This window comes from Opisthorchis viverrini (genome assembly GCF_000715545.1).
Source record: "Opisthorchis viverrini unplaced genomic scaffold opera_v5_79, whole genome shotgun sequence".
Classification (NCBI taxonomy): domain Eukaryota; kingdom Metazoa; phylum Platyhelminthes; class Trematoda; order Opisthorchiida; family Opisthorchiidae; genus Opisthorchis; species Opisthorchis viverrini.
In genome coordinates, this window is record NW_008751737.1 from 1,027,582 (window position 1) to 1,039,600 (window position 12,019).

Genomic DNA, 12,019 nt, shown 5'->3' on the forward strand with positions numbered 1-12,019 from the left:
ATTGGCCACTCAGATGCACGAGACCTTCGAATCTCCTCCATCACCTCATCTTCCCAAGCTTTGAACTTCGGAAGTGCCCGTTTGGACGACCCGGTTAGTTGATATCGACTCCACCTAGCCAATGATCTACAACGCCAGGATCACCAAGCGGACCAAGAAAACCTACAATTCAATATCTGTTTCGTACCAGCTTGTTTCCTCGACCAGGCTGACGCCAAGTTTTTATTTCTGTGTATATTAATGCATATTATCCCATTTTATTTCCCCTCAAACTCACTATTTTGTGAATCTCCTCCCATGCCTCACCTTCCAAAACTCTGAACTTCGGAAGTGCCCTCTTTGGACGACCTGGTTAGCCGATACCCACGCCACCTGGCCTATGATCTACAACTCCGGGATCACCAAGCGGACCAAGAAAACCTACAATCCCATATCGGTTTCATTCCGGCCTGTTTCCTCGACCGGGCTGAAATGAATACCGCTGTTCAGTGAACTGCACACCCCAGCCGAATCATCTCAAATGTGACGTCCGTCATGTGGCTGTCCAAAGACTGAAGCATGTCCGGCCAATGATGGCACGGCACTGCCATACTCAGTTTGATGACTTCCCAACAACAGTGCAACCAGTGAGTCTGCTTGTTCTCAGATTGCACCATATTTCTGAGACTAAACTTGCCGTGTTCTCCCAACTCGAATTATCCCATCTCCACCTCCACTTTTGCTTGTTATTGCTCCGGCCATTTACCCAACCGCCCAAGGTCACTCATGGCCAGCAGCGGTTTTCCAGTTTTAGTACATGTCAGCCGACTGAGGCTCTGCGTTAATCGGACCTCATGCACATTGTTCCCTACAAGTCGCGAAAAAACCTATTGCTATTATTATTATTATTATTTAAACGAGTACTTCCCACTGTTTATAGCATTGCCCCCTTTTCGCGCAATCCCCACTACCCGGAGATCCCTCATTCATGCCCTATTCTGACTGTAAACGCATGACCATGCCAGACGGTATGCCACCCACAAGTTGGGAATAGACAGTATTATTATTATTCCCTGCCAGATGTACAAAGCATTGCGAGAACTATGCTGTTATTATCCAGTGAATAGGCACTTATTAAGCCATGATATCGAAGAAGACAAAGCGGCGGAATGCGTCGGCCGTGCTAGGATTAGTATGCGGAGAAAATAATGGCATCATGGCATGTACTTTCCAACGGAGTGGGGCCCGTAAAAATAGCATGCCATTATGTCGCAGCAAAACGCGGCTTCGAAAGCTTGTATCTGCCATATCATCTTACTCATTACGAATGTCCTAATGCAGCTCGGCTGAATCGTTCGTAAACAAGCTGAACAGCTTACGCACAGGAGCAAGTCGCTCGCTTTCTAAAAGGGTAGATACATCCAGTTTTGGATAAAAACTGGCATCCATTACACTCAGACATGCTAATTGTATCTGCATATTAAATGTTTGATACCCCAGATGAACTCATCCAAGAGAATTCCTGTCGTGCGTGGCGCGGCCAAAACCAGAGCAGTCGTATTCCACCATCAACGACAACATTTATTTCGTCGGACATAAAAATTGAACATCAAACCTCTAAAACGCGGAGGATGACGCATGTGACGTGGTAGACATGGATATTGTGAATCGGTTGTATCTTTTCAAATCGTCTGCCACATCCTGCCGTACGAGCAACAAGGAGCTCCAATTATTTGTATCTTCACAACGGCTTTTTACATCATTCGAGCATGTGGCCCCTATATGGCCTCGAGATACTAGCAACCCAGTCCAGGCCGCAAGACAGTGGCTTTGCTCAGTGTGATTGGGAGGTACCGACAGTGGAATAAATTCCCCAGTTTTTATCTCTTGTTGCTTTCGGAAAGTTGATTCACGTTAGCCAAACTTGTGTAACTGATTGACTAAAGCTTGTCACGCGACCAAAACCATTGGTGGCTGTGGTAAAAACTGGTTGGTTGTGCACAAATTAGAAAGCGCGGATATTCGAAGTGAATTTGCGCGAGATACAAATGGTTAAAGTTCAGACTGGTCAAATCTTGGCATACGCTTCATGCACAAGCCAGCATTCTGATTGGTTGGTTGTGCACAAGCCAGGAAGCGCGCGCGTTCAAATTGCAGTTGTGCACAAGTCAAGAGAAAAACGACTTAGATGTTTGAAGCGCATAAACCAAGTAAAAATGGACCGTCAGTGCAAGCAAGAAAATAGAGTGAAACAATAATAATAATTTATTGCAGGAGACTTCTGCTTCTACACGCGAAATATGTGCAATAGTACGTTTACTTAATAAGAAATCTCAACATCACAGAATGTATCCACGTACCTTAACGTATACATCGACCTGCCTTTTTTACACAACCTTCTTCTGAATACCCACAGCACTTCTTCCGATAGAAGCTTGGAAGTACTCGACATTTGTGTTTTCGGAAATCTCGATGCAAACTTAACTATAGTCATGGATATGTGTACAATATCTATGATCTCGCACTGGGAACATTAAGTTGCTTTTATCTTAGTTAACCATATTTCCTATGTTACATATGACTCAGAAAAATCAGGAACATCCTATGAAGTAACGTGTCAACCGGGAAAGTCGAAACGGACTGGACGACTTCTCCCGGACTTGAAACGCGAACCTTCAGACCTGCTCTGAGGATTACCTCGCTCGGCCACGGAGCCACGAGCGGCTATTGGTGCAAACTCCTGATAAGCAGCAAGGCCTCGTATGTAGTAGTTGTAAGTTCTGGTATGGATCACGTGACTAGCACCAGCCAATCATTTGTTTTAGTTTGGCTTGTGCATGAATCGACTTCCTCAAGTCTTAGTGAAAACCATAACATCCTGGCATGTATTCGTTGACCTATTAATTTGCATTTGTTGAAAGCCTAGTTAGGCGTTTAAAGAGCGAAAACTCAGCAGTACCTCGCCACTATGCGAAGTCTCTGTTCATCCGTCTTGTATTCACATGTTTAGCTGACACGCCGTGCTTCGGATGTGTCCACGGAAATCTGCACTTATGGTTTGAATCGCTCCTTCGGTGCACCGGACGTGGCTTTCCTGCGCCATCTTCACAAACGGACGTTTTGTCATTCTGAAGCTGATCGTCCCGACTAATGAGTAATTATGAACATAATGGCGCGAATCAGGCTTCTGCTTGGCGCCAGTTCAGCCGACCCCAAACTCATGACCAAACTGATTGTATTCATAGCTCACTGTGCTCCCGAAAGCATGCCGACGCAACCAGCCACGTCTCCGGACGATAGTTCCCATTCAACCACCACAGACCCTTCGACCATCAAATCAGTGATGCTCTGGAGAAGGCAAGCCTCAAGTAGAAGCGGCGCCCAAAGTACGTAGAGACATCAGCACTTCTTTCCGTAACAGACAACAGAGGTGCAGCAGTGAACTTTCCACCAAAGTCACAGCTTCTGAGCCGGATAGTGTCAGATGTGTTGGGACGATCAGCGAACCACATGCGTTGACCTTGACATTGGGGAATGCTACAACAACTGTACGGCCAATAATATTGTGAAACTGACAGTCTCCGGCCCCACTCCGTCAAAAGAGCCTCTGCTTTTGGACAAAATCGTCGTTCATGACCCCGGCATCCAAGGCAAGAAACCGGGCCTCAGCGAACCGAAAAATCGCACGTACATTCAATTGGCTCCGATGATCGCCGGCGGATCGGGTATCCACACAAACACGAAAGAAATGCGATTGCAGCCACATATAATTCGCCAAATCAGAAAACTGCGGGCTAGCTTCAAGTTGCAGTTCTCTGCGAAAACGAGCACGACGAGAGCGTCGCAACTGCTTCTCAGGGCTCACATACAGCGCTCAGTGCCTCACAGATACACCTTTTCGACCAAACCGCGCCAAAACGCTTGAGAAAACAAGCAGACGCAGCGTTGCCACAAATACTTGATCAGCAGCAAGTCTGGTCGTCCAAAAGATGATATCAAATGAACTACAAGCAGCAGTGGTAGAAATTTGCACCCACGAGGGAGGCAGTTCGTTCTCCAAAGGTAAAAGTCCTGAGCAAACCGGGCTATAACGTGGCGAAAAAAGGCCAGCAAATGAAAGGCATCCGTTGAAACCACCAATACAGGGAGCAGACGAGCATGCCCCAGAGGCACTTTTGGAGCCCTGAATTCAAACTCGATGTAAAACTAATAAGTGTGCTTACCTCCCTGGTCAAGCATCTCTCGACTCCTTACCCTCAGAGGCAGGAGAGACAGTGTTGAAATGCTTGTTCACAAACTGCCTCAATCTTTTCAACAAACTGCGATAATAAACAGTCAGCTTGCCTTGAACAGCCTCTCATAATCACACTCACATCGACCTAGATCACACCAGATGTCTTTGACGCAAAGATCTTGACAGATGGCTACTCTGTTTTACGAGCTAACTCAAAACGAGAGAGGGCTGGTAGCGCTGCTTTGTATTTGCATTCGGCCCCTGCACATCCCGATTGTCCTTTCCGATACCGCTCCTGCACCTTCTGCAATGCACTGTGGATTCAAATCCCGCTACATGGGTCGAATTATCTTCCTCTTGGTGTGGCCTCCCATAGCCCCTCGGGTTCCCCTGAAGATGACCCATTCCTCAATTCTACTTTAGCTATCACTTCAGTCATTTCCTGCTGGTGGGTGACTTCCACGTTCCAACGTCCTGCTGGATGGAGCTCTAACGCATCGGTTTAAGTGGACTTTTTGCAGTCGCGCTGACTTAAGTCGTTCAAAAGAGGGCTTCGACTCACCATGTCGTTGCACTCACCAGATACCGCGCAGGCCAACTACCATCCCTCCTGGATTTGGTCATTACCAGCAAAAGACACTTCGTTGATCAGGTAATAACTAACGCCACACCACAACATAGTCAACGCTGTGTGCTGACCCTCGATTTAATCTGCCATTGGGCCGGTAATCTCGAACCTCAAATCGGAATCGAAACTTCTTCCGCGTAGGCTTTTCAGAAATGCGCATCTTCCTTGAGCAAGTTAAAATTGGACCAGTGGGAGACATATATAGGACGGTTTCCAAAAAGTTCACGAGGTTGACGCGATGTTCGTCCCAAAAAAACATCAGGCAGCCAAATGAGCCGCAGGCTGCCTAAAAGGATTTGGCCTCCTCTGGAAAAGAAGCCTCAACTTTTTTCCAGAAGGTTGACTACTGGAGACGCTTAAGATGAGCCTGTATTTCGTAAAATGCTAGACCGCTGTAAATAAGAAATCCGCCAATGGAACATACGTGAACAAGCTACCATTTCGGACATCGCCCGGACAACTAGAAATTCAAATGCATGAGATATCGCCACAGAAACAAATCATCCGCGTTCTCCAGTGAGTCTGCTTACTTTCAGATTAAACCATATTTTTGAGACAAAACTTGCCAATTTGAATTATCCCATCTCCATCTCCACCTTTGCTAGTTGTGACTCCGGCCATTTACCTAACCACCCAAGGTCACTCATGGCCAGCAATGGTTTTCAGCTTTAGTTCATGCCAGCTGGCTATGTCTTTGAACTAGTCGGACCTCATGCCTATTGTACCCAACAAGTTAGGAAAGAAGCCTACTATTACTATTTCATCGGATATTCCCCACAGTATATGACATTGTCCTCTTTTTGTGCAATCCGCACTCCCACAACTCCCACAGTCATGCTCCATTCTGACTGTAAAACTATGATCATGCCAGATGGTATGCCACCCACAAGTTGAGAATAAACCTTTTTAGTATTATTATTAATTCGATAACCCAATCTATATCTTCCTCTCATTTCAGGGCGTCAATAGCTCAATGAACACCCCTCGCGAAAAGGCCGTATGCTTCCCGGTAGGACACACGTACTCATCCAAACGATCAGCACTATTCAACTGTTCATGTCATATAATTTGGACTTTTCCCACGGCAGAAATAGATGGGCGTGCTCCAACCAGCTAATCAGACATCGTGGACCACCGGCAGCATGTCAGTCGTGTGGGTATGCCAGGTATGTTCAGCTGATCGTCACGATCGAAATAGGGTCCATGTGGCTAGTTGGGTAGGCATCGTGTACCCCTAGGCGCATGTTAGTCGTGTGCCTCGGTTAGGTTCCTTCAACTGCCCAATGTGCTCCAGGTCATGGTCATCTTGACATATATCACAGGTTATAATGGAATACTTCGCTGTTTAACAACAAACTTGAGAGATTTTTCCCACATTAGGGGCGCGACCTCCGCTATTTCATCTCGTATTGGAAATCATCGAGCAAAATCATCGAATCTGTTGCATCTACAACTGTCTTGTAGTTTCTAAAATATTCAACGACTTATTTAATCCTTGGAACTATCTGCAAGTTATATCCATTGTAAATGATCGCAATTAGTGATGTTTTATTACATAAAGAAAAGAACTTACGGTCTATTTGGTGACCCTGAAGATTCGCTCACCTAAACAAATCACCCGTGTAGATAATTTGCAAAATAATTCATCATACATAAACGTTCTACACTACGAATTGGCAATTCTGTAATTGTCGCAGCCTTCGAGGAATCGATTTCAATGTGCGAATATTTGGCGGCGAAACCTTGGCAGTGCAGATTTATGAGCTGGAATGTGCAGCAAATTTTTAGATCGAGCGAACGAAATTCCTCTAGTACGATAGTTTAGATGGAGGAAACTTTGACATAACTTTTTAGCACTTAATGGTGACAGCGCTCAGTGCCTCACAGATACACCTTTTCGACCAAACCGCGCCAAAACGCTTGAGAAAACAAGCAGACGCAGCGTTGCCACAAATACTTGATCAGCAGCAAGTCTGGTCGTCCAAAAGATGATATCAAATGAACTACAAGCAGCAGTGGTAGAAATTTGCACCCACGAGGGAGGCAGTTCGTTCTCCAAAGGTAAAAGTCCTGAGCAAACCGGGCTATAACGGGGCGAAAAAAGGCCTGCAAATGAAAGGCATCCGTTGAAACCACCAATACAGGGAGCAGACGAGCATGCCCCAGAGGCCCTTTTGGAGCCCTGAATTCAAACTCGATGTAAAACTAACAAGTGTGCTTACCTCCCTGGTCAAGCATCTCTCGACTCCTTACCCTCAGAGGCAGGAGAGACAGTGTTGAAATGCTTGTTCACAAACTGCCTCAATCTTTTCAACAAACTGCGATAATAAACAGTCAGTTTGCCTTGAACAGCCTCTCATAATCACACTCACATCGACCTAGATCACACCAGATGTCTTTGACGCAAAGATCTTGACAGATGGCTACTCTGTTTTACGAGCTAACTCAAAACGAGAGAGGGCTGGTAGCGCTGCTTTGTATTTGCATTCGGCCCCTGCACATCCCGATTGTCCTTTCCGATACCGCTCCTGCACCTTCTGCAATGCACTGTGGATTCAAATCCCGCTACATGGGTCGAATTATCTTCCTCTTGGTGTGGCCTCCCATAGCCCCTCGGGTTCCCCTGAAGATGACCCATTCCTCAATTCTACTTTAGCTATCACTTCAGTCATTTCCTGCTGGTGGGTGACTTCCACGTTCCAACGTCCTGCTGGATGGAGCTCTAACGCGTCGGTTTAAGTGGACTTTTTGCAGTCGCGCTGACTTAAGTCGTTCAAAAGAGGGCTTCGACTCACCATGTCGTTGCACTCACCAGCTACCGCGCAGGCCAACTACCATCCCTCCTGGATTTGGTCATTACCAGCAAAAGACACTTCGTTGATCAGGTAATAACTAACGCCACACCACAACATAGTCAACGCTGTGTGCTGACCCTCGATTTAATCTGCCATTGGGCCGGTAATCTCGAACCTCAAATCGGAATCGAAACTTCTTCCGCGTAGGCTTTTCAGAAATGCGCATCTTCCTTGAGCAAGTTAAAATTGGACCAGTGGGAGACATATATAGGACGGTTTCCAAAAAGTTCACGAGGTTGACGCGATGTTCGTCCCAAAAAAACATCAGGCAGCCAAATGAGCCGCAGGCTGCCTAAAAGGATTTGGCCTCCTCTGGAAAAGAAGCCTCAACTTTTTTCCAGAAGGTTGACTACTGGAGACGCTTAAGATGAGCCTGTATTTCGTAAAATGCTAGACCGCTGTAAATAAGAAATCCGCCAATGGAACATACGTGAACAAGCTACCATTTCGGACATCGCCCGGACAACTAGAAATTCAAATGCATGAGATATCGCCACAGAAACAAATCATCCGCGTTCTCCAGTGAGTCTGCTTACTTTCAGATTAAACCATATTTTTGAGACAAAACTTGCCAATTTGAATTATCCCATCTCCATCTCCACCTTTGCTAGTTGTGACTCCGGCCATTTACCTAACCACCCAAGGTCACTCATGGCCAGCAATGGTTTTCAGCTTTAGTTCATGCCAGCTGGCTATGTCTTTGAACTAGTCGGACCTCATGCCTATTGTACCCAACAAGTTAGGAAAGAAGCCTACTATTACTATTTCATCGGATATTCCCCACAGTATATGACATTGTCCTCTTTTTGTGCAATCCGCACTCCCACAACTCCCACAGTCATGCTCCATTATTATTATTATTAACCCACGAGTGATCCAGCAGTGGTTTCTGAGGTTTACAGAGAACATTTCGCAAGTCTATGTTCAGCCCCAGCATTCTTGTCACATCAAGTCTTGTCAAGACGCAGCTACAAACAGCCTCTAACTAACTTGTTCTTTGCGATGGAGAACATTCGTCAACTCTTGCACAAGATCAATCCATTCTGTGCGTTGGTAACCGACGGGGTCCACTGAAGAATCCTGAAGTAAATGTCGTCTAAACTGACAAATCATTATCCCTGGTGTTTTGTCAGTCACTTGACGAAAGCGGCCTGCCCTCCGCTTGGAAGTAAGCGAGCGCCACGCCAATCTATAAAACTGGTGACTGACCTTAGCCTGGGAGATACAAACCCATAAGCCTCACTAGCGTGCCGCGCAAGGTGATGGAACGCACACGGAGGCGAACGATCCTAGATCACATTACTTCCAACAAGTTGACATCTCCAGCTCCACACAGATTTCTCAGAAAACGTTCTTTCGCGACGAACATGCTCGTGTTTATGGACAGCTTAACCCAGACCAAGAACGAGGGTCTCACATCGGATGCTATATTTTTCGACTTCTGGAAGGCATTTAGTAGGGTCCTGTAGGGGTAATGGCCCCATGGATACTCCAGTTAAAAGAACAGCGTTCCACTGTAAGTCAGATATTATGTCGGCTTGCTGCCACTGTCCAAGGCTCTCACTGTCTTTTCTAAACTGCAAGCCTACATAGGTGGCCAAGAGTGACTCCGGCCCTAGCAGTGCAATCTAGAGTTTTCCTACTTTCCTAGAGCTCTCTTACCCGCTTTCCCTCAAGTCAGTTTTTCCTCAACCTGCTCAGGTCTAATTGAAGCTTCAGGTCAGGTGTTGTAAAGATATAAGTTTAAACCCTAGCCCAACCGTAACATCTACTTACTTCTAGCATAGCATTTAGCTACCTATTTCGGACACCACATATTTAATCGCACGCAACTATCCGCTCGATTAGACTCCCCTTTGTTATAAGCTTGCCAGTACCATTCCAGCGAGGCTTACCACTAACTAAATCAAATTGGATAATGCCACCAATCCCATTTTCCTATAAGCTGCTGTTAGACCCTGATTCTCCATCATCCTTCCCCTCATCGTGTCCAGAGAAGCGCTTCGCTGGCAAAAGGCCTAACACTCAACTCCATCACTCCTCATGGCCGGTCGGTAAAATGCCCCGGTTGCACGCAAACTGCCCAATTGTACTAAACGATATTTCCCTTCATGCCCCAAACGGCAGTTCTCTTCCCTTTTCTGTATCAGGAGAATCTCAGCTCTCCACCGACCTGGCAAGCCTCAGTGCTTGCGTGAATAAGCTGGAGAGTGAACTAATATCCTACCGTAGCGTGCAACCACTCACCTGCCTTTTAACTCTTGATACCATGTGTGATCCGTCATATCTTTCAAAAGCGTCAGTACATATTGACAGGCTCGCCTCTGAGGTAAATCGGCGTGTGGAATGCCGTAAACAGGTCTTGAGATACAACGCTCCTGATCGCATCCCGGTGGGACGCACAAAACTCGCCATCCTGACAGCATGTGACATGCATGGCGCAGTCTGTACAGCTCGACGGCTGCAAAAGTGGAAACCCACCTTGCGTTGTCCAATGCTAATGCAATTCACAGATGAAAATGATGCAACGCGGCAGTTAACATCCCAGGCCCTTCTGTCGTCCACCCAAACATTCCAGACCGTAAAGGTCAAAGCTGCCCGAACTCGGCTACTAAGCTTACTCTCCACGCTTCTAGAGGCGAATACTGATGACTGTCAAACGGATTCGTCTTCCCTTCAACAATCTGCACCAGAAGATACTCTCGGTGAGATTCACTCGCAGACATCCTGTGCCACTGACCCCTTGGAAAGCTGCGCAAGTCATATCACCAGTGATACATGCGCGCCTGGCTGCCAAAAAACTCCCGATTTAAACAGCAGCTTACCAATTTTGCCAACTGTTCCGGCCACTTCACTAGTTCCGTTGGGCACCTACTCGTCCCCGACATCAGTATAACTTGCTCTTAACCGGTCGGAATTATAACTGCCCCTCCAAATGCAGGAGATGACATGTTATAACCTGATTTTCACTATCCTGGAAACGCTCCACTCCCAAGCTCGCCATACCGTGATGCCAGCTTGTGTTCTGATGCCCCACAATCCGACATCACGACCTCCAGCCCAGCATCTCCTGCTTACGACCATGGGCTCCCCACTTCTACCCTTGGAGACCCGCCAAAGCCACCAAGGACATCAATCGCACCAACAAAATTTACTGCTGAGACGATGGATGCAGTATCTCACCAGGCCCTACCCGGTGCTGGAGTCAAAAATAAAAACACGGTCTCTCGCTACAGACTCCTGACTTAACAACACTTCGTCTTTCCCCAACAAAGTGCATCCTCAGACCTAATCACTTGCTGCCGAAGCCTGGTACTGTAACGTCCTTGCCCGTTCAAACTTTTCGAATTCCCATTCCTCTCCGTTCGTCTACAAACCTGACCTGTGCCTCCACACTTTGCCAGCCTTGTACTTGACAGAGTCTATAACCTAAGAACACCATTACCTAACCTTAGTCCTTATCAGGCTCTGTCTCCCTGACCACCTGCATGCTATCTAACTGAAATCCCTATTCCGCAGCTACCTTCACCGCTCCCTCCCCGCCTTCTCCGAAGCCAGGCGCAGCTCCACCTTTACAACCTTTAACAGGCAGATCAATCTATACACGCCACGTGCCAGGAACAAACTCACATCCATAACGACCGATGACCAACACCGACACCCATCCGTTTTCGCTACCCAACACACCAAAATTCGTTGCACCTGAACAGTATTTTCGGCAGCCTCTCATCTCTCCACAGTCACCACCCGTTGTTACATCCTACCCCTCTCCACACCCGACGATGCAGAAGAAGACACGGCCGATAACTCTGTACTGAACCGCATGGCATTCTCGCGAAGTCATTCCGTACCCCACAGTGAGCCTGTTACAGTGCTTCCTGCCATGGGTGCAGACCTACTTAACCGACTATCCACCCATCCACCGCCAATATTAAGAACTCCTCCTCGGACTCAGAACCTTACTTCATACTACCCTACCAACTACCACGTCCCTCCAGTACTATACTCCACCGAGAGTGAGGTTATAAAGTTCCTACCCATTACCGTTTGCTCACGAATGAGCCTGTCAATAATGTTGTTCAATGCCTGCTCATTACTGCCTAAAATCCACCATCTCTGAGAAATCAGCTTCATTGCACAACAAATTATGATCTGCGTGACTGAAACATGGCTCACAGATGAAACTCCTCACACAGCCATCTCAATCCATGGCTATGATACTCACCGGTCTGATAGGGGAAAACTCAAGAGGCGGCGGCTGTGCCATCCGCTCCAAAACAGAATTTCTTGCAACCCCCTTTGCTGACTCATCCCTGGAGGGGA

The 12,019-nt window shown here is 46.9% G+C and overlaps 1 protein-coding gene across 1 annotated transcript in view; it reads right to left on the reverse strand.

Annotated features, from left to right (window-relative positions):
- Positions 1-656, reverse strand: part of T265_04744 (hypothetical protein) — a gene marked incomplete at both ends in the record, with an annotated part of 5,537 nt that extends 4,881 nt beyond the window's left edge. Inside the window, 3 exons of the mRNA XM_009169557.1 lie at positions 20-126; positions 425-466; positions 502-656. Of these exons, the coding sequence (XP_009167821.1) occupies positions 20-126; positions 425-466; positions 502-656 (304 nt within the window). The remainder of the gene's footprint in view (positions 1-19; positions 127-424; positions 467-501) is intronic.
- Between the last annotated feature and the right edge of the window lie 11,363 nt (positions 657-12,019).